Source organism: Rhinolophus sinicus, linkage group LG12, assembly GCF_036562045.2.
Source record: "Rhinolophus sinicus isolate RSC01 linkage group LG12, ASM3656204v1, whole genome shotgun sequence".
In the NCBI taxonomy this organism is placed as follows: Eukaryota; Metazoa; Chordata; class Mammalia; order Chiroptera; family Rhinolophidae; genus Rhinolophus; species Rhinolophus sinicus.
In genome coordinates this window covers 11759973-11784611 of record NC_133761.1, presented here as the reverse complement: position 1 = coordinate 11784611, position 24639 = coordinate 11759973, and the positions used below count along the sequence as shown (strand labels likewise).

The 24639-nt window shown below is 34.3% G+C and overlaps 1 protein-coding gene across 3 annotated transcripts in view; it reads right to left on the bottom strand.

The window, feature by feature from the left end:
- Positions 1-6936: 6936 nt before the first annotated feature.
- Positions 6937-24639, bottom strand: part of TMEM65 (transmembrane protein 65) — a 35975-nt gene continuing 18272 nt past the window's right edge. For all 3 annotated transcript variants that reach the window (XM_019720544.2, XM_019720618.2, XM_019720693.2), the window contains 6 exons: positions 22827-22871; positions 19737-19804; positions 15464-15518; positions 14530-14572; positions 12569-12674; positions 6937-9613 (listed from right to left, as the gene is read on the bottom strand). In XM_019720544.2, coding sequence (XP_019576103.1) covers positions 9512-9613; positions 12569-12674; positions 14530-14572; positions 15464-15518; positions 19737-19804; positions 22827-22871 — 419 coding nt within the window. In that variant the 3' untranslated portion in view covers positions 6937-9511. The remainder of the gene's footprint in view (positions 9614-12568; positions 12675-14529; positions 14573-15463; positions 15519-19736; positions 19805-22826; positions 22872-24639) is intronic.

Here is a 24639-nt window from a genome sequence, read left to right as displayed (position 1 = left end):
AGATAAAGACTTTGGGGGGAAGGCATTCAACTATTCCTATAGCAACCAGGGAGTCGGGCATTTCCGTGTAACCCAAGAGACGTGCACAGAACTACCAACTCACAGAAATGGGTTATAAGTCAAGGAGCACAGCATGAGAGGCCGAGAATCTGTGTCACCTGTCAGTCACTGCGCAACCCTGAGGTTCTCAGAAATCAAGCTCCTGGCCTACGAAATGGAGGAAGGGATACCTGTCTTCAAGGTTGGAGTCATGGTCAAATGGGATCATTTGTATGAAATTTGTCAATTTAGGTAGGAGGTCTAGAAAAAATATGACTACCCTTTCTGAGCAGATAATGCTGAGGTTCAGAAGTGACCGCCACCAAAGATGAACGAATAAGCAAGGCACGCACGCGCGCGCGCGCGCGCGCACACACACACACACACACACACACACAACCAGGCTTTCTGGAACATGTAAAGAAAGTGTGGGGGTAAATTCACAGAGATGAAAGCCCAGTAGGTGTGTGAGCCCATTTCCCATTGCATTTGAACACAACACAAAGATCTAGCAGAGCCCAACTTCAGGCTCTGGGAGAGAAGCCTCCGTCTTTGGGCTGTGGGGCTTTTAAGTGGCATGACTGAAAGAGTTCAAGCCCTTTCCATGTTGTGACCAAGGACGACAGTGCAAACCTCATGGTCCCAGCAATATGATGTGGCAGGACTTTGGTTCCATCCTAATGCCACCACCTCAGCACTCATCCGTTGGCAAAATCAAGAGACGTGTCAAACCCGGGGGTTGCCGCTGTGTAGTGTGGCAGACGCTGAGTATATAGCCCAGGTCTGCCACCTCCTTGGTGTCCTCGGTTGGGGCAGCAGCACGCCCTCATCGGCCACTTCGGACTTCCACCCTAAGTTGGTTCGTCTTAAACTCTCAGCTGTAGCTGGTTTCTCTGCAGTTTTTCAGAGGCCAGCCTATGAGGATAAGTTAGTCCCTAGTTCTCAGTGGAGTAATAAAGAATTCTTTTTTTCCCATTTGAGTTCTGAACTTTTTGAGAAACATAAGCCAGGCCGTTGAAGATAAAAATAGTGGCCGCATTGCTGATAAAGGCTAGTGTGGAAATAACGGGTTAGGCGTGCAGCAACCGTGAGTGTCCTAGTTCTGCACTTCAGAATGGGGCACACCAGCTAACAGGTCACAGGCATCTTTTATAAACCATGGGAGTTTCCGGGGCAGCACATTGTTTTCTAATAAAATTTTCAAGTGGCCAATCTCTCTGCAGAGGTAGATCCCAAAGGGAACCCTGTAAGTGACAAGTTCCCCTCAGTTCCACCATTATAAGCAAAACACGGTGGATACATTACAACCCAAGGAAGGGGAGCAGTCAAGTTAGTGACCAAGAAGCTGAAACTATGAAAATGGATAGCCCGTGAATAAATAAGTGCTGTGAGATTAACCATCTCCTCTCCAGCGATGCTGAAGCATCCAGCGAACTATAGTCGTGCTGCTGCACAGGAGAAAAGGGGCGTGTCTAAGGTTTTCCATTAAACGGAAGTCCCCATTTCATACCCATGGATGTTTAGTACTATTATAACTTAAGATTAACAGCCAGCCTAATGGCAAAGCCATTTCTCCTTCAATGTCTCATTCAATTCTAAAACAAACCCGTGGGATCCTAATGATAGTGTCTAGTCCTCCGTGGGTGGATGAGCTTAATGACTGCCCAGGATCAAACAGCTACTAAAAAGACCTGAGACTTCGATTTGAATATTATTTCAGTGAAACTACAGGAGTTTCGTAGGGCCTGATCAGCTTTTCACAACACGCAAGAAAAATATTGGGAGGCTCCAAATCGTTGCATTTCAGTGAAGTGATTTTAGGGGAAGCGGTAGCACAAATAACTTCAAAACCCTGTTTAATCTGGGATATCTTTTGGTTGCTTAACTTTCATCAAAGATGTGTCTGATGGATGGAGATTTCAATCCTTAACACAAAATACAGTCACCCCAGAAATGCCCAAAGAGAAAGGGGAATGTTTTCACTTTCCCATTATTCCTCAGCTCCAAAATATTCAACAGGTTTCACTCTTTTTCAAATATTGAACCACCAAACGGAAGACAGGAGAAAGTCCTAAAAACCACTCTCTTTACTACAACCATTTACTGAGTACCTTCTATATGCCCAGCATTTCACCAGGCATGATAAATACATAATCTCAATTCTTACATCTCTGTAAGAGTTATTATTGTCTCAATTGTATAAAAGGGGACACCCAGGTTCAGAGAGGTTAGTCCTTTTGTGTAAGTTCCCATAGATAAAAATTGACTGGCTTAGAACTGTTGGATTACAAATGATAAATACTATTAACATGGCTTCAAAAAAAGCAAAGGACTTCAGCTGTGAAAGTAGATGTTTCTATATGACCTACTGCCATAACTACCAGCAGCAACCATTCCCCTCAGAGGCTCAGAGGCTGAAGGCTTAAGAAGAGCACTGAAAATGGGTGAGTAGTTTAAATCTATCCATGGACTTTTAACGAGCTCAGAACTCTTATCAAGCCTTCAGAAGTTCAAAATTGATACTGATGCTAATAAAACACCACATAGAAAGAAAGATAACCTGTAATATGGTATCATGATAAATACCAAGGACACAATAATAAATGAGATATAGTCTTTGCTCAGTGTTATCACACAAGAGACGTGGAACAACGTGCAAATGGTATCAACAAGGAGTCATGGGATCATGGAGTATTTAACTCACCAACTGTCATTGAATCGATGTCTTGCCCTCGAAGATTGCTACATTTCATTTATGTTTTTCCTGAATTGAAATAATTTAATGTTTTTATGTAAAAGTTTACTTACATGAAGCCTTACTGCAGAGTAAAGATTAACTAATATGAACAGTGTCGAAATGACTTTATTGCCCAATATGTTGAATTATGTAAGAACAAAAATTATAATGTGTTACAAACCCTTAGCACCACTATGAACCATGTGGGTCACCCAGAATCACAGAATTCTGTGGAGTTAGCAGAGTACTCAGATTGTCCAGCTCTGACAGCAGAATATCCTCAAGGGAAGGGATTGAATCTCATGATTCTGTGGACCCATCTCCCTCATAATCTGGTTCATTACTGGATACCAAACACATACGGTAGGAGTGAACGCAGAAAAAAAAATTCTTTTTCCTGAACTGCATTTTGAATTTCTAAATGTTGCAGAGAAAAAGAGAAAGGATGAATTTTACATTAGTTGAGCTATTTATTAGCTGTCTGAGTGGGAAGAATATTATAGGAAGCTATAATTATAAAACCTGAATAGAGCCGGGATCCAGCCTAGTTTTCAGCCCGTTTATAAAACATGCCAAATATCAGATGGCATGCCAAGGGTAATGTGCTAATAGCAGATAGGCAAAACATCGGCTGCATTTTTTAGGAAAGACTAAAGAATTCAACTAAGCTTTTGGCAGAGCTGCTCTACAACACTCTTTTTCTCTTAAAATCTGATTGCTTGAAAATAGAAAGGATTTGAAATAAACTAGGGAAGTATAACTACCTTAAGCATTGTTCTAATATCTTTCGTTTTCTACACAGGGAAATGTAAATATGGAAAGCATCGTACCAACCACCAGAATATTCACTCTATAAATTTAAAACCCCTAAGTCAGCCACCTCTCTTCTCCAATTGCCTGACATAACACAATCCCGTAAAACTTGAAGAAAAAAAAGGAGCCTAGAATTTGGAATCAGAAGAGATTTAAATTAAATAAAGGTCTAGCTACTTACACAGCTTTGCAACTCTCTCACCTATAAAATTGGGAATTGTATTGCTCTTACCTAATTTGCTAATCATCAGGGAAATGCAAATCAAAACCACAATGAAATATCACTTCACACTTGTAAGAACGGCTGTCATCAAAAAGACAAGAAATAGTAAGTCTTGACAAGGAGATGGAAAAAAGGAACCATCATGAACTGTTGGTGGGAATGTAAATTGGTGCAGCCACTACAGGAAACAGTACAGCGGTTCCTCAAAAAATTAAAAATAGAACTACCACATGACCCAGCATTTCCACTTCTGAGTATGTACCCAAAGAAAATGAAAACACTAATTCGAAAAGATATATAAACCTCTTTGTTCATTGCAGCACTGTTTACAATAGCGAAGATATGAAAACAAACTGTGTCCATCGGGGGATGCCTGGATGAGGAGATGTGGTGTGTATGTACAATGGAGTACTACTCAGCCATAAAAAAGAATGCGATCTTGCCATTTGCGACAACACGGATGGAGCTTGAGGCTATTATACTAAGTTAAATAAGTCAGACCGAGAAAGACAAATACTGTATGATTTCACTTATATGTGGAATAAAAATTTTTTAAAAATCAACAAACGGAAAACAAAATCAATCTCATAGATACAGAAAACAGACTGGTGGTCGCCAGAGGGGAGGTGGATTGGAGGTGGGCAAAGTGAGTGAAGGGGATCAAGAAGTACAAACTTCCAGTTATAAAACAAGTAAGTCATGGGGATATAATGTACAGCTCGGTGACTATAGTCAATATTACATTGCAAATTTGAAAGTTTATAAGAAAGTAAATCTTAAAAGTTCTCAACCCAAGAAAAATAAGGTGTAACTTGATGTTATAAAAACCAATACGAAATACTGTGTGCTTCATATTGCTGTGAGCCTAAGATTACTAGACCCTGAAAATCCTGACACTCCAAAATTAAAATTTCCCCCGATTTAATTACTACTCCATTTCTAAAACTTAGAGGAGAAAAAAAACTAACGTCAGTGTTACAGCTCGTACCCCAATCGCATTCATACCTTTGGCAAAAAGAAGCAATCTATTACTAAGGTTTCATTATGAGCACACAACGAACCTTTCATTATTCGCTGAGGGATTCTCAACTGACTTAATGAATTCCAGGGTAGCTTCTCCATGCTGCTGGGCCCTTCCCCTCTACTGCTGCTGGTAAATATGCAGGGGTATTAATCTTAGTATTTAAAAATTAATCTTAGGCTCAATCCACAAAACATTAATAATGAAAAAAAAATCCCAAGAAAATGTCTTATAATGCATTCCAAAGTGAAATATACTTCATATGTTGAGGATTTTCTTAACATCAACTTCCTGGAACCTAACAAGATACCTTCTCTTCGCAAGTATCTGTACGGTTTATGTTCACACTACTTTCTGGTCTTCCCTGACCACTGTGTATAAAAATAGCCCCCTACATCCGACCATCAGGACTTTCTATCCCCCTTATTTTGTTTCATTTATCTCTATAGAACTTATCACCATCTGGCATGAAATACATGTAAGTGTACCTTCACTTTTCTGTCTTCTCCCCAGTAATGTCCCCCATAGAATGAGCTTTGAGAACAGAGAGGTTCTGGCTGTTCACTCAGTGCTTTGAACAGTTCCCAGCACACCGCATGCAAACCAAAATACAGGATTTGTGAACTGGACTTTGAAACTGGAAGTACAATTCCCTTCGGTTATAGGTGAAAAAATGATTCCACAGACACAGAAGTAAAAAGGAACCTAAGCAGAGAACAGATGTTACAAAGTCCATGCAACTGATGTCCCAATTGCATGGTGGCTAAGGACATAAGCTTTATACTAGGACAAAGCTACACTGCAGTCCACTTACTAGCAGTGACATTGTAACCTCTCCATGTCTCAATTTACCCAACATGAAATAGGAGTAGTGACAGCACCAACTTAACGTTGTTATTACAGTGATTAAATGTGATAATGTGTGTAAAACATCACAGCTTATAGCAAAAAATTAGTGCTTAATAGAAGGGATCTAACATTATATTTATCATCATCATCTCTCAGGTCCCATAGCCAATTTATTAATATCTCCCAAATTTGTGGTAAAACTGACAATCTAGTTTCCACATCCATACAACCGAGAAGCAGCAAATTAGAGAGACAAAGCAGTTGCCAGAAATGAGAGCAGAATGGGAGGAAAATGAAAAACTACAATAACCAGATGCCCGAGGTACTGCATTACAGCACAATAATTATGTCCATGAAGATGAGGTTTAGCCACCAAGAAAAAGATTCCATTACATTTAATATTCTTTTAAGATGGCAAGAAAATGTAATTCTAAAATTAGATTTGCTGCAAAACGGTTTACACACTTTTGTTGTAAAAGATAAACTTCCATTACCTTCAAAGTTCCCCTTCCAGAGAGAGAGAGCAAAGTAAATGAGCTGATATTATACAGGCTTGGATGCCTCTGCTATAAATACGCATGAATGTAATTTATGCCAATCTCTCTATCAAAAGCTTTTTTTGACATCCTATTAAAGATCAAATCATCTCAATATGGGATCATTGCTCTCATAGTCTGTAATGTATCTCAAGTGTGGATTTCAGCGAGGTGGTAAATAGCTCCATTTTACTGTCTCAGGGACATTGCTACAAACCTGTAACAAATCTGCATCTATTAATCCTATTTCCTATAGCAACACAATATCCAGGGTGGTCTGAGATGAGGAAGAAAATCAAATTTCAAAATCAAAACCAGGCGAGGACAGGTCAGTCAATTGGTTAGAGCTCGAGCTCTGGGCAACGGAGCTGCCGGTTCGATTCCCACATGGGCCAGCGAGCCCTCCGCAGCTAGAATGAAGTCAAGGAGCTGCTGCTCAGCTCCCAGGTAGCCAGATGGCTCAGTTGGTTGGAGCGCGGGGCTCTCAACCACAAGTTTGCCGGTTCAACTCCTCAACTCCCGCAAGGGATGGTGGGCAGCGCCCTCTGCAACTAGCAACGGCAACTGGACCTGGAGCTGAGCTGCGCCCTCCACAACTAAGATTGAAAGGACAACAACTTGGAAAAAAGTCCTGGAAGTACACACTGTTCCCCAATAAAGTCCTTTCCCCTTCCCCAATAAAATAAAAATAATAAAAAAATCAAAACCACATTCCAAATTTCTTAAAAGATATTTTTTGTTGTTCAATTCTTTTGTAAAAACATTGGTCACCATTTAACATACAGTGGCAACAAAATGCACCCAATTTACATGCATCAACAAGTCAATAAATCATAATACATGGACAACATGAATTTCAAACAGTACTAAAAAAGCTCATGTTGCATTTAACCAGTTACAGTGCTTCTAATAAAGAAATAGCTAATACAAGAAATAAGAATTCCAGTTTCAATCCGAAATAAGGTTCTTCATGACAAGTTACATAAAACAATGATTATATGAAGTAATTATCTTAAAGGGAACTGTTTTTCAGAAATCACTTTGTGCAAAGCATCATCAAATGTAGAATATGGTCTTGAAAAAATGTTGTACCTTAGGTTAAGGACAAAAGGGCTCCAGTTTTTGAAAAGTAATTAACTGAATGATACAAATTTTTATTGTGTCCATAAGTTAAAGTATCTTTCAATATGAAGGTTATATGTTCCATGTTTTGACATCCTTAATAATTCTGTAGACATCAGCTAAACTAAAAGATTCTGTAGGACTGGGTTATTTTTAACAGAAAAAAAAAAGCCAATAATCAAAAGCCCTTTCTAAACTCACAGGCAAGGTTTCTGGATATGGGACTTAATTAATAAGAAGAAAGTTTAAGCACCACAATAAAATGCTTTTTTAGAAAACAGAAAGGACTGGCAATATACAAGTTAGGGACAACAGCACGTAAACATTTATAAAAAAAATTTTAATAAGCACTCTAATCCTCTCATCTGAAATAATAAAAAAATTTTTTGGTGTGTGTATGGTATTACGTGGAAGATACATACAAACCACACTTTTGTTTAAGATATCAAGTTCTATAATTCTAATTTGATCAAATGAGACTGTCATATTACTTGTACATAACAAGAATGGTACATATTTATTTTTATACTGTATAATTTATGTTTTCCCTCAAAAATCTATGATTGAAGGGTAGCACTAAATTATTTTGAAGTGCACAGAAGAGATTTTATGACAAATTGCCTTGTGGGGAAAAAAACAGCTCTTCTGAAAAATAAGAGCTCAAAGTAAATGTATACAAATACAACTTTAAAATAAGATAGCTGTAAATGTGGCCATCTTATAAGTTTCCCTTCTTTTGCATCTATTTACCAACATAAGTAATTTCAGTGGCCCAAATAGTCATTTTAATTTCAGTTTTTCTCCTCTATGATGGGTTTAATTACTCCTACGAGTAAGAGTGATTTTCTAGCATGCGTAACAGGCCACATGCTAACAAACTTTAAGGGTTCACAAAATTTAAATTCATGATTCACACATGGTTATACTTAAGTCAGATATACAAGACTGGAAATGAGTAACTTCAACCTAGAATATGATTTAAACACCACAAAAGAAGAAAAATGACCAAAAAATGGAGAAAAAAATTCAACTCATGTAACTTTTGACTACTAGAATATATAGCAAAACGCAAAATATAAAATATTGTTTTCACCTCAAAAAAAGTTGTCCAGAAATAAAATTCACTAAACCAGATACAACACAACATCAGGATTATGAGTATGAAGTACTCAGGCTCATTCAATTAGAGGAAAGGACACTTTGAGGGAAAAAATCTTTCCCAAACAATATAATTCATATCTCATTAACCTTACAAACATCATGTCAACTTGACCACTTATCCATAAACCTTCTTGACAGTTCCCATTTTCTATTTCTCTAAGAAAAAATGTTTTTGAGCCTCTTAATTTCTAAGTGTCATGTCAAACCCCGTCTTAATTCACCCTAATTCCACAATCCCCATTAAAAATATCCTAAAATAACCATATTTTTCCTCTCAGGAGTCAGAAACTATCATGTAGTTACTCAAAATTGAGAAATTAAAAGTAAAAAAATCAATTAGAAATAATACACTTAACATATATAGTTTTATGTAGTAGAGATACCACATAATTGTTCACTCTGATTAACCTCTGGTTCTTCAGACAGTAAGGTCAGAAAATTAAATGAGCAATAAATGTAAAACACTTAAAGTCTGCATCTATTTTGAATAGATGTGAGAGTTAAAAAATGACAGAAATTATATAATTGTAACTGATGTTGCCAAAAAGAGGGTAAAAAAAATCTTCAACTGATATTAAACACCTTAATCTTAAGTAATTTGGAAAAATTGTCAGGTTAATTTGTAACTACAGGGAACAACAGAAAATGGTTTCGTGCATGTACATATGTTAAGTAACAAATAAGCAAACCCCAAGTCAGTACAGTACACCAATGATTAATACTTAAATAATATTTTGATATATAAAGAAAGAGAAGGAAAAGGTAAAATGTTGACTGCCACTGATGAAAAAAGCATTTCAACAATTTACACGAAATGATACTAAACAGTTTTTTAAAAAAGATGTCCTATGAAAACCAAGCCACAATAAGTTAGTGTTTTCCATAATACATGCTCAATTATTTGATCCCATATCTATACACTGTTACTTCTTAATTCCTAAATGTTGTGACAGAATATTTAATAATTGAGGTACATTAGTTTACATCTTTTTATAGGTACTCTAAGAGGGTTAATTTTTCTTTTCCAGTTTTTCATCTTCTTCACCTACTCCCAAGAAAATCAAAGGAAACATTCCTAGAATGCAGCCAATAGTCACCCCAACAGCTTTGCCCTAAGGAAACAAAAGAAGACATTTTTTTGAAAGTTATTTGATCAAGGTAAAAGGAATCCTTAAGTATCTATGATAAACAATTACTACATACTATAAAATTCAACTATGACTGCATTTTTTTTGTCATAGTAACTTAAACATAAAAATATGCTACAAAAAGGTTGTAGAACAAATGGTATTTAAAGTTCAAAGCAACCGGAAAAAAATATTTTTATAAAATTGTTATGAAAATAACATCGAAGAAATATTCAAGTAGAAAAACTTTTTTAAATTATACGTATATTTTAATGTCAGAAGATAGGAAGACAGGAAAGAAAAACCTCACCCAGATTTTATTTTGACCTTCGATAACATTTGTATTTATTTATACAGAGGATACAAAAAAAAGTATACACATTTTAAGAAAGGAAAAAAACTATTAAAATTATAATAATATATACCGATAACAAAAGATGAATACAAATCACATTTGAGGTACTCAAAGGTGGTTACCGTCAGCATCCAGACACTTCTGATTATGGTGAACTACTGCTTGAGCATAGATAACATCTCTTAAAATGTGTATACTTTTTTTTGGCACCCCCAGTATAAGCTAGGGAGAGTATATTCTGCATTGGATTCCTGACTGCCCCTTCGATATGAAATGACAATTGCTAATAGACCCCTGTCCCCTTCCCACCCATTCTCTTAGCAGGCCTGTTACTATCATCCATGAAAACCAAGGCCTTCCTCCCACGCGCTTTAGGAATGCCAGTCAATGAGTTCCGACCCAATTATCTCAAGGGCACATAAAGTCAGTAGAGCAGGCAGGTAGGAAAGAAGAGAGATACCCTTTTCTGACTCCCTAACCCAGGACCTGAAACATTTTTCCATTGTAAAAACAATTACTTACACACTATCATCAGGTCGTCTGATCCTCCAGGCCCTATAGTTAACTACATTTGCCCAACCTGAAAACCTGAGTATATCTGTAACACTGTTCTACAGGGAAAGATTTTCAGAGTTTCAAACAATCAAATTACAAATGATGTTTTAACATACAACCTACATGAGTTAGAACCTGCAGGTGTATTGGCATATATTCTATTATGGGTGAATTTCAGAGTTAGCTTATGTCATAGCTAGATGGCTGATCACTAACTTCAACTACTTCAGGTTGTTTATAACCAAATGCTATGTTACATACAGAGTAGAAGATTTGCTCCTAACATAAAACAAGCAGAGTTAACAACTAAGGAATAGAATCCATATGCTTGTGGGGATTTCTACACACACACACACACACACTCAAGTTAGTAATTGAGGGGCTTTTGTCAGAGAAGAGGAGAAATGGACCTGCATATAATATAGAAAGAAAACAGAATTATCGATTATGTGAGAAAAGGAGACCTCAGGAAAATAATCTTCTCTTGATCCTAACTATAGCGTTAAAATGTTAAGCCTAACTGTTAGAATGTTAGAATACCCTTATTCCTCAACAACTCTGGCTGATATTAGCTAGCTAGCCTCCCTTTAATTTATCTACACATTGCAGGATATGGACGCACACATATATAATTATTTATACAGCAACAGGTAGGTCCAAGGTGGAGCCTGAGAATGTGCATTTCTGGAGGTCCCCACGCAGTGCTGGCCCAGCTGGTCCTGGCATCATACTTTGAGAACCACTACCCTAGACCACCACCTTCGTCCGTGGTATGAACTATCGCCGACCTTTTCAGTGAGGCCTGCAGCGACCCTCTTACTTAATGCTGCAATCTGTCTCCATCCTCGTACTCCCAACCTTTTTCACCCTGCTTGGCTTCTTTTTTTCTTTAATTCCCATTATCACTTGCAAACTTCTAATATACTAAATATTTTATTTGTCATGTTTTTCAGTTGTCTTTCTGCCCCCTACTAGAAAGTAAAATCCACCAGAAAAAAGATCTTATTTTGTTAATGAACAGAGTAAAATCTCCTAGGTCTGTACCCTGAGTATAGTAGGTAAACAATAAATATCTGTTGAGTGAATGACTGATAATACCCATCACCTCTAATTCAGGCCTCTCTAACCCTTGACCTTGAATCCAAATATCTACTAGGTGTCACTACTTGAATATCCTACTAGCATCTCAAATTCAATGTGTCCAGAACAGAACTCATTCTCTTCCTTCACAAACGTGTTCTTCCTCCTTTTCTTCTTAACTTAATTGGTGACGTTGTGATCCATCCAGTCTCCTTCCTATTTAAGATCCACTAGTACCCCATCACCTAGGTACAAGGTTCAGCCTCTTTAGCACGGTTTATACATAAACAGGAAAATGCCTGTCCTGTCTTCCATCTTCAATACTGTTTTCCAACGCTGCTTCTGTCCACAACTACTACATATTATACACAGTAATACCTAATTTCTTGTATTTTTCTGAACACACCGTTTTTTTTCATTTCTACTTGCTAGTCAGTATACTTGGAATTCTCTTGTTCACCTAGTAAATGTCAGACCAATAATTTAAAAATTGGCTTAGATCTCAAAATTGCCAAGAAATCTCCCCACCAAAATAAATTTCTACCCAGTGTTAATTCTCTTACTTGTGCTACTACTGTAATGCGTAGCACAGTGTACAATTCTTTTACTGCGTATGCCAGGCTAAATTATAATGTGTTTAACTGTCTTGTTCTCAACCTAAACAATCCTAAAAAGAACTATAGTTTATTATTCATTTTCTTTCTTGCACATAACTGATACTCCTCAAGATTAACTGAATCATATGAAAAATTTTTAAAAAATCAAGTACACCTACAAAAAATAAGTCAATAAAAAAATTATTCTTCCTCTGAAACTGCAAGGCTTTGACAATTTTTGTTAAAAACTGCACTCAAATCTATTTTAATCTCAAATTTCTCAAGGGACTGAACTATACGGTGTCGTGCTCTGGCCACCCGAAGTCACTATCATAAACCACATAAAGTACTTACCAAATGTGTACTAACACGTGTTTGCCACATGTCGACTTGCTTTGGCGTGAGATCGGGAATTGACAGGCCTAACCTGGAGGCCAAAGCTTCAACGTAGCCTGCAAGTCTTTAAAAATAAGTGAGGACAGAATATAAGTTTTTAAAGAGACATACAAATGTCCTCATTTCTATAAGTAAAAAACTAATTACTACAGAGAGAAACAAGGTAATCTTACACCTGTAATTGGCACTCCAGAAATGGTATAAACATTTTTTCACAACGTTCATTTTTTATTGTGTATAATAAATATATCCAGCTTAAAACTATTTTCATATATATGTATTTAATATATAGGTAAATTAATTGCTTAAAAAAATTATGCTCTACTGTTACTTTAAAAAAACCAATTCAAGGTATATAAAACTTTTTTGCAACAATTATAACTTATGCACTTATTTTAAATTCAAAGTAAAGCACTTTAACATATGATATAAATTAATAACTGCCATCAGAAAGCAAAAATTTCTAAAATCTATCAGATTGATATAATAAGAAAAACAGCCTAGAATTTTCAGGGCAATCTCAAGTATTTACCAATTCTAAGTCACCATCACCTATTGGATACAATCTTACTTTATGAATTATAAGACAGAAAAAAACTGCCAACTAAAACTATGCATACCATCAATTATAAGATGGATCTCAATGTCAGACATGTTGTCTAAAAAAACTGTGCATCTAAGAATTGATAAAATGTGGTATTTGTTATTTAAAGACATTTTTTAAAAGGCAGAGAATACTTCTTAAATATAAACACTCCCAACAAAATCTCTATTTCTGATCCAACATAATCCTTTTATGATGCAATTTAAAACTAAATGGCCTTAAAATCTATTAGATCATTTGGTTCTATTAAATATATAGAAAGTTATCATAGTAGCTATATCATTATTAACCTTAATGTTGGAAACTGGGAAATGGAATGTTTAAGGGGTGATATCATTATAGATTTATGCCAAGAATTTCAGGAATACAAAATTCCTGCCTTGGCCCAGAAGCAAAGAAACTTTGTTTTTCATAGTAGCTTTGGCCCCAGCTCCAGTGCAGAAGTCGAATATATACGGCTAGATCACTTACAAAGTTGCCTTTGCCTAGATTAGAGGGCTAAATGGACTTCTATCAGACCCAAATCCAAATCTCAAAACTTACTGCTCCAATGAACAAAGGAAGGAACAGAACCAAAGACTGATCAAGAGAGAGTATTGTTTATTACAATAATTAATGCCAACTTAGTCTAATTTGTCCTTCCCAGGCTTCCCCAAACTCAGGAAGGAGCCCAGACTATCTCCCGCTTGGAAGAGAGATGTAAAAATAGAAAGAGAGACAACTGGCCTTTTCGAAGCAGGCATTCTGTTTGTTTCATCATTCCTGCCACATGGAGTAAAAAGAGCAAAAACGGGTCCAAACATGTGCTTAGCCATTATTCCCTGTGAAAGCCCCTCTATCTGGAAAACATGCCTATTCAGTCAGTATCTTCACATTTGAGCCGTATCTCTTCTCCTCTTTGGGCTTAGTGGGAGGTGACAGGGGTGGAACAATGACAGGGGTTCTTACTTTTAATCCCGCCTCACCCTTGGAAATGTCTAAAATATACACAAATACTTAACTCTGCTTATGTTCCAGTAGTTTTAGAAAAATGTGTGCATATATCAGAATCACTTGAAAGATTATTAAATATGACTGTCAGGGACCCATGCCCAGAAACACTAATGCTATATGACTGGGGTATGACCCAGGCATCTATATTTGATACACACGAAGATTGAGTGCTATTGATTTAGAAATATTCAATTTTAAAATTTAGTTCTAAAACACACAGAAAATAAATGTCTCTTTAGGCTTCTCAATCAGAGGAGAATGGAGAAGACAAAGAGAGCAAGTAAATACACACATACACAAACGAATAAATGAATGAACCTACCCAAGTCCTGCTAAATCTGACACAAGATTTCCCAAAGCAGCAGCTAAAAAAGTGAAAAACGGACAAGTGAATTGTTATGTGGAAGTCAGAAAAATCATTATACTATCTCAGTATGTAATCAATAAAGCACTGGTCTGGAACAGTTGTCACATTTCTCAAATTATAATTATATCCAAAGTAACTCATTGGGTAGCTCTGAATCTCAAGATTTCAAAATAGAACAATTCTTCTGAGATTATAGCATTCTACCTAGGAATAGGAAAAAGCAGCAGGTTTTTCCTACTGTGGCAGCCAGTTTCCATTTTGGCTCCAATATTAAAACACCTCTACAATATTTTACAGTTGTAACTTTCAGATAATATTTGTTTAAGGGAATTTGGATATTTGGAAGGTAAAGAGTAAAGCCATAAGTACAGCTCTGAAATTCAAGAAAATCAAGAAATGTCTTTTTCATTAACTCATCTATTTTCTGTGTTCCACACAATAAGTACAACACACAACCATTCCAAAATTTCACCATCATGAAGAACAGAACAGTGTTAACTGGCGGGGGGAGAAAGAGAGAGAACCAAATTAGGTTTTCCATCTTTTATTTCCTTCTTTAATTTCTCTATCCAACTTAAAAATAAATAATCTAATAGAGAAAAAGGGTAGAAAGTTGTTAGGGTAACAATGAATTAAGAAAAACCTTTAACATAGTAAATATAGGTTATTGTTACCCATTAACTAACATAAGGTACCTAACATTTCTCAGAAAAAAAAAGTGCTTCGTACACAAAATTAAGAATTAGAGGACTAGGATATAGGAGATAAAATATGAGACAGTTCAATGAGTAAACTCATTCAAATTATCCTTTTCTAAACCCAACCTACCTACTGACATGTTTTATACAAATACAGACAATGGAATAATTACATTACTATTATTAAATACCTGCCATAGTTGAAATTCCCAAAATAATTCCAATAGACATCTCAATATGGGTTCCCTGAAAAATAATTACAAAGAAATTAATCTTAAAAATTAAAGCTGAAGTGACTATAAAAGAATAGCAAAACATTAATAAAAACAGGTAAAATAATAAACTCATGTTATTTTAGCAAAATCATATACACAAAATATGCAGAAATATGTACACATAATGCATTAACTCACTTAATTATTAAATATATGTATTCATGCAGAAATAGTATCAATATTTTATTCATTAAAATCAGGCTTTCATAAAAATAAAAATATCAACACACATAGCAACACAATTAATCATTAAGAATCTGAAATTTGTATTTTCCTATCAAAGAGAAAGATGCTTTAAAGCTCTTTGAACACTGTCGACCAACTCACTTAAATTTTAAATTCTGAATGATACATCTATACTATTGCTATTTATTCTATAAAAGATTAAAAAGGCAAACTAAACCAGCTTCTAGGAACTCAAATGCTCATAGATGTCGAAAATTATCCTCATAACACTTAGTTGTTTAACCATGAAACAGTGAGACTATGTGATTCATTTATAAGTAACAATAGCATTTAATACAATAGATCTACAATAAAAATGAGGCTTCATTGTAATATTTCCACTGAACTCATCTATTGAGAGAATTTAAGACTTTCTATCTCATTCCTCTGAAGAAAAGAGGGGCTCATACTTTTAGTTCTACTTCTAACTTTAAAGAGAAGGAACTCACATGAAGAAAATTAAACTATTCTAATGGGTTACTGCATAGAATAAAGAAGAAATTCTCGGATCTGTTGTGCTAGTTTAGTTCTAATCCTTGGGCAATGCTGCCATAAATGGACTTGATCTCCAAAAGCTTTCTTGAATACTGATGCTTAAAAATTTTTTAAATCTCAAAGATATTTGTGGAAGAAAAAAAAAATGCCCTATCTGGTACGTAGAAATATTTTACTACTAAGTCATTTACAAAACTGAAGAGAAGCTGAGTTAAGTTTTCCTCAGTTTTTTCCCCCTAGACCTCCTGGTTCCATTGCTTTAAAATACAGTTCTTATATAGTCCAAACAGCCAGATGCACAAAAGTCTCCCAAGCAGTTAAAATTACAAGGTTGCAAAGGTACCCAAAGAAAGAGATTTCTGAAGAATGAAAGAAAAGAACAGGCACAAAGAATAAAGATGTGTATCTTTATACATGGATTAAAAAAAAAAAAAAAAGTAAACCATTGGAACTTTAACACAGAAGAGAAGCACCTGACAGCTACAGTGTATAAGAAATAAATACAGCATCCTTAACAGCAATAAATCATTAAAAACGACCTAAGGAGATTCTGCAATACATGTACTTAAAAAGTATGTAAGTACTTAATCATTTGATTAAACTTAAGGAAACTGACGGTCCTTCTAACAGTATAAAAAGCCTCATATAAAGTCAAAGTTGGTTTGAAGGTCTGAAGGACAATCACTCCTTTATATTTTTCCATCAAATTTCATGTTAACAGGTGAGTTAGAAATTATAAACAAATTTAATAATGGTTGTCTTAAAGTTATATCTGGTTCCTTACCTTAATACAGTTAATCTAGCTTAGAATTCTAATAAATTTTATCTTAATTAAACTGTAAGAAAAATAATAATAAAAAACCCCACTACATTAAGTTACAAACAGCATCCCAATAACATTAAAAACATAATAAAAAAACTATGAAACCAAAAGCTTAGTATGAACAGCAGCTACCAATAAAGGTCAAATCTATTACAAGAAGTTATATACAAATTTGTTTTTATGACAACTAGGGAATCAGTAGCCCGGAGAGAACACCTAACAGGAAAGAGGAAAACATCAAATGTCAACAGCATGATAGAAAAGAAGAATCAAATACCTTCTTAATTTACTGTCTTAAAACAGACACTGTCCCACAATGTTAGGAGGCTATCAGTGTGTTTTTTTTAAAGTTAAAAAAATTCTTGTAATAATGACCACTTGTTTCCCTTTTCACAGATTCTATAGTTAATATTATGTATGTATTTTAGTCTCCACAGTCTATTACAAAGCCTATTTGGAAAATTTCACTGTCCCTAAATTAGTTTGCAATTATCACAGGACAGTATTTTTGTCACACCTATTACTCTTCATCGGATGTTGAAGTCAGTGGCTTAAACATTTATTTCAGTATTATATAAATAACAACCTGGTGATAAGTCCCTGAAACTAGATTTCAGAGTGAACTAGGAAAACAAATATTACTGAATTGAAGTCAGCCATCTGCGGCCTACAAACTCATTTATGCTACTGATGAGACACAGCCCTGAGTAACAACACAAAATAGTGAACAATATTACCGTCATTTGGCTCTAGAATGTGGGTGTTTTATTTTGTTTGGATTGGTAGCTCTAATTTAAACACAGATATCTGTTACTTTAGATATTTATTTCAAAGAAATGGTAAGACCATACTGGGAAGGTCTTATTCAGTATCTACAAGGCTACCCAGTTTCCCTATTCTGATCTCTGTTCAAAATCTACCTGAGCTCCTCTTTGGGCAAAATGTATCATCTCAACACTTTCCTGTAGCAGGATAGTTTTTCAGCATTATCTAAGGTCTACTGAGGTTAAAAAATAAGTGATTAGTAAGATAGTGTGGGAGGTACTGGCTGTCAATAGAGAATCTAAAATATTGAGTGAGTTGTGTAAAATTGGAAAAAAATATTTGCCACAGAAAGACTTTAATTCAGACAATCCAGTCAAGAAAACACCAAGTCTAACTACAACTTACAAATTCATCACAATGGGATTTTCATCACAATTAGATTTGATTTACGTTAACTCTTTAAATAATCTAATCAACTCAGATTTTAGTAATGTCAGAAAAGGTAGTGTAGTTCTAAATGGTTGAATAAGTTTCTCATATTCAGATATATAAACTGACCAATTTGATTCTTTTTTTAATCTAATTATTTTTACTTTTCAGTTACAGTTGACATTCAATATGACATCAATTTGATTCTTAAATATGTATTAGGAAAATGTTGAAATCAGTCAAAAACTAGCATTTTGAGATTATATTTTAGAGGCTTTTACCGGACTACTCTGCTAAGTATGGCATCATCTAATGGGTACTTAACGTCTCTAAGTTAATGTGCTGGAGTATCTTCTGTGACTATTTACCCTGTAAGTTTCCTCAAGCAGGGGAATGGCCAGACTTTTTAGATATGTGATCCTCATAATATGGACATAAAGTGAGACTATGTATAGCAAATAAAACCATTCTTAAATGAACCAATTTTAGATATTCTTTAAGCAAATTTTATAATTTATACAATGTAAATTATCCTGTTATCCCTACTTGAAACCAAATATTCTATTTATGTCCTTCTGTAGTACATGTGACCTCCAAAATACACACACACACACACACACACACACAGAGGCAAACAAACTTCCATCTCTCCTATGTATTTTCCTCACATTCAATAATCCTCAAATCATTCCATTTTTTTAAAGCAGTCTCTTCCACACTAGCTAAAATTTATTTAAAATATTTTTTAATTAGAGTCAATGAAGAAAAATGGATAGAGCACTGTGCAGTTTCAGAATGCTTGCATTTTAATCATGGGCTTATTTCTGACTTTAGAACTGAACCCAATATTGGTGTCCTTTAACAAAAGGTATCCCCTAACAGTAAGAAAGGTAAATCAGCCATCCTTGAGGCTACACAACCTTTTAAGGGACACCCTTACATTAAAATGACCACAGCAAATGAGAACTATTTGACACTACCGTGAAGCAAAGACAGAAGTGGTATATATTCACATTGCTCTGAACTGACACATTCGGGTTAAATGGATAGACTTATCAAACCATTCTTTAAAACATTTTTTCATTGGAAAATTGAACAGGGAACTAATCAAATAACATATATATAGATATGTGATGTGAACTGTCAATACAATTAAAGAACATCAGAAAATCTTATGTAATTTTTTCTTAAATAAGGATGTTGAAACTACAACAGGATAATACAGACCCAATAAATATGTTTATTATTGTCAATGCTATAATAAAAGTCGTAATGATTAATATATATGATGCCTTAAAATTGAGCTATGGTCTCATTGTCGTAAAAAATAGCTTCATTCATTATGATGTTAATTAAAACTTTATCGTTTACAATACACAAATGTCAGGAAAATTCAGACCACATACATTTCTTTATCAACTCAAAACAGAAGGAGTGAGAGAAAGAACTTACTGCAACAATCATAATTGCATTATCCAAAAAGCCAAACCCTACGAAAGGTATCGCATTGTGGATGAATACTGAAAAACATCAAAAACAGAAAAACATATTTAAGATTTCTATAATTTTAAAATGACAAAAACAGACCACATGATCAAAGTCTCCTACATAGAACTGATAAGCTTTGGAATTTGCTTTCCATTCCCCACAGCCAAAAGATTCTGCTTCTGCTCTAAGTTTATCTACTTGGTAGAAACTATACTGAGGAAAAAACAAAATAAAAAACACATAACATGTAAAAATAATTGTGTTAAGTTTTTGTGTTTTCTTACTGGCAACAAACAACATACAATTAACTACATCCAGTTAATGGCAGAACAACTAAGTAAATACGTGTTATGAAATTACCTGTTTAATTGCTATTGACATCAATCTGTTTCTCTTACACTTAAAGACTGGTATCATACAATTGATCTCCATATTAGAAATAATAACTTTCCTGAATCAAATTTAAGGAAGCTATCAGGTCACTTATACTCACTAAACAATTTTTTAAACAAGTGTTTAAAAAAATGTGATTCTCTCATCTATATCGGACACCTATGTGCAAGTTCTTTTTCCTCCCACAATGCATCAGTATCCGTGAATGCTTTCAGAAACCACAAACAGTATTTTATTTAAAGTAAAATGTAACTTGGCCTCTTCCTACCAAAGGCACACCTTACTTCATCTATCTAGCACATAATCTGAATAACCTGAGATAATAGAAGTGTAACTAGAAAGAATTACGCCTGTACATTTGTTACACATTTAGCCTCACTTTTGCGTCTTCAGCACACTGCAGAATGCCTAGTGCACAGTAGATGCTAAATAACCATTAGTTAATTAAGTTGACCACTAATGTGGAAAGGAAGAGACTTCCAAATTGAGAGAATTGAAGGCACCCTGTGAAGCATAAAAAGTCGGGGACAGTTAAAAGACATTATTCTAATTAATCTATAGATTCCAAGGTACCGTCAACATCAGTACAACTGAGGACGTGTTTTAGATAAACATCAAAATTCTGAATTTTATACCATATCCAAAAAATAGGCCCTTAAACCAATTGGTTATGTGTTCAGTTTCAGTAACTTTAGAATCTTTTTTTTTTTTTTTAATGTAGTAAGGTCCACAGAAAGTATACTTAAAATATAATCCGGAAATTATTAAAGTTTGATATTACCATAAATGAGTTCTGCACCAATCAGGGAAGGTTAATAAACAGTCCAAAAATCCACAAACAAAAAACAAAAAAAACACTTCTACCCACAACTACTACTGAAGATTAAGATCAGGGAAAACAGTAAGTATATAACCTGGGTCATTTCAGATTTCTTCTTGTTATCAAGTGAGAATGTTTGACATAAAAAGCATCTTTTTAATTATAAAGGGTATTATTTTAAATGCTATTAAAGATGATAAAAATCAAATCAAGCATAATGAAATGGAATTTTTCCATTTAAAGAGCCTAGTCTTAGTTCTTTGACTTTTTGCCTAGGTCTAGTTGTTTAACTACTAAACATTCAAAATTTTATAATAAGCAAATTTCCAAAACATAATACACAATCCCAATTTCCAAAAACATAATACAAATTTGATAGGTCAAAAGAGTATAATGAAAAAATTTTTTAATTTACTAAATGAAACATTTACAGTGAAGAAAAAGCTACTTAAATATATCTTTGGAGAGAGGTCTCCCAAATCATCTTCTCTATCGTCTTTGAAATGCAAATATGGCAAAGTAACTATGAAACCTTTGGGATTATTTAACATTCTGGGGTTATTTTGATGGCATTTCTTAAAAAACTGGCCAGTTACAAATATCTTAAAATTCAGTGATAAGGCAATTAAACTAAGATTAGATGAACTGCTATCCTAGTAAAAACTTGGTCAGCAAAAACCAAGGCACGTTGCTAAAACAATCACTTTAAACTATAAAACATATCGTGTTTTTATGTTTAGACCTAAATAAATGTGTCCTATAAATAAAACTGTATTGTCAACCCACAGAAAAAAATACACTTTTTAAAAACTTAAATAAACATGTACTGGACACTCCACTGGCATTTCAGATACAAGGATAAAGCCCTCAAGAAGTTTGGGTATCAAAACACAATTCTATAAATGGTTAATTTCAATATGATCAAAAAAATGATAATAGTATTGTACAATGCTATGGATATAGATTATATGAATCTAGGAGAATCAGGAAAAGATTACCTGGAAAAGAGAAGTCTTAAAGAATTCTTAAACTGTTTTAGTATTTGGGAAAAGTTACTTATTTCTACATAAATTATATTCTACCTCTGAAAGAAAAAAGAACTATTAAATAGGTTTTTTAAAAATTATGTTTGCTTTCCAGTATGTAATGACCTCCTTGCACTTTGTAATTTCTTCAGTTTCCTTTGGGAAATACTATTCTATAACTCAGCAATCGTTAGCAAATCCATCTAATATTTAGCTTTAACAGACAACCTACTCAAATTCACTGCACTATTAAGTAATTCTCTTCTTCTACTGTCTTTATAATAAGATCTCAAACTGTTTTACATTACTTCAGTGTCAGCCTTTATTCCTATCATAACAGAGTAAAAAAAGCACACCAGCAGCATTGTAAGGTTCTTCTTCCTGGTGGTTTTAAATAAACTTGACTTTCTTCATTACTACAAACAGCAAGCCAGAGTATTTTCTCCACCAGAGAACAGTTCTACCTAGCCTTGAGCCTAGAAATTCTAGTTTGGCAATTTCCCAATTTAAATCTAAACTAAAGTAAACATATCCTTTTTCTAAGAATTAAGAAAAACTCTACCATAAGTATAACTCTACTTCTAGATGGTAAAATAATTAAACAATAATAGATATGGTTGACAATATTAGAAATTCCACATTACTGTGATATGTCTTAACCAACTTTATTATACCTTTGCTTTAGCATGATAAATAGGATAATCCACTTTATCTGGAAAGATTTAATTTACTGACCCCTTTGTACTATCAATGAATGATAGTTATTTCAAGTCCAAAAGATAGATGCACAATATTTAACAATTATAGAACTATTACCATATCTCAGCTGTCCTGGAGTAGGTGGTGCAGCTTCCAATTTTTCTAAAGGGGAAAAAAGAGTATGGGGCAATAATTAGTTACTATAGCATGATTTCTTTTTTATTACAATGAAGAAAACACCAGCAGATTTACAAAATGAGAAAATATCAATTTATTCATAAATTATCTTTAGGTTAATTAGGTTAGGACTAAAATTATCCATATAGGAAATATTACTTGGTATGGATTAAATTTCAAGGCTACAAAACAAAACTGAGCTTTAGTTACAAGCCTGCCATGGACTCTATAGCCATGAATAAATCACTTTTTTTTCTTTTTTAAGTCCTTGCATCTATATAATAAGGCTGTTTATATTAATTATAGTAAAAAAAATTTTTAAAAATGTAACTACCCTTCTTTAAGATGGCAACCTTAGATAACTTATGAAATATATATACAAATGAACATTGACAGCAGAAAAAATATTCAAATAAACCTAGATGTATTTTAAAAATAGGAAAACAATATTTTTAAAGCAATGTATTACACCAATAACTTCACTGGATTTTGTTCTGTTCCTTAATTAATCTCCCTTGCTAATATACTAAATATTTTGAGTTTTGAAAACTATACAACTGGATAATATATAATATTCTACACAATCAAACGACCTAAAAAAGTAGGGTGTTATTCAACAAGCAACAATATACTATTTATAATAGATCATAATAAATGTGAAAAGTTTTCCCAAGTACATATATCAAAGTAGATATCTTCAGGTGCCATCATTAAATCTAAAATTAACAATTATTACAAAAAAGCAATCTACCTAATCTCATCATTGTATAAGTACAAGAGTAAGCTATGGTGAAAGGGCAGAGAATTCTAACCTTCATCATCCTCACCCAATCCAACAGAATTAACTGATAACCTATAAAGAATCCACACCATGGATTGCTCTGTTCTAAAGATTTAGACAACTAGGTTTTCCAAGGAAACACATTACAAACTGGATAGACATTTTCTAAAATACTTATTCATAACCTATGACAACATAAGCACTGGAGAATTTAGTTTGAAAAAAGTAAAAAGCAAATAGATTTCTATTGATAAGCTATACGAAAAAGGAGTATGGGTCATATTTGTGGAATGTTATTTTACTAAAAAAAGCATATAGTACCATAATGGCTTTACCATAAGAATTACACTAATAACTACAGTTTGATCAATTATCATATATAATTCAGAAAGTTCAAATTCAAAAAGTGTTAAGAAATGAAGACATACCAATCTTGGCAGCATTTTACATCTTATTAAAACACAGCCTCCATCCTGTGACTAGCACTATTGCCTCAGAATTGACTTGGTAAGCATGCAAATGGTCTTCGACACTTTTAACAAGGAATATAGAATACCACTGTAGTCCATAGAGTTTTCTGGTGAAGTAAACATGCAGAAGCGGTTACATACCAGAACTACTTGCTAGTTGCATTACTCTCATCACCCCTACAGTTCTGACACTGTGAGAAGGCCTTGTCAGTTGACTGGAGCATCTTGAAATACCTAAAAATTCAACAAGCAGGACCTTCCCAATAGAATGAGAGTATACAGAGCCCTTGCTTTTATTTCTTCAAATCCCCTACATATTGAGCAAAATATTTAAAATATTTCACAACTGCTAAGGATAAGGGCTAAGGAAATGTATAATGTGTAGTGGTGAAGAGGAAAAAACCAAATACTGTATACGGTATCAATCTTTCCAACTACACACAGGATTAAAAAATTAATGGTAATAAAAAATAACTTTTTTAAAGAAAGAGAAAGAAATACA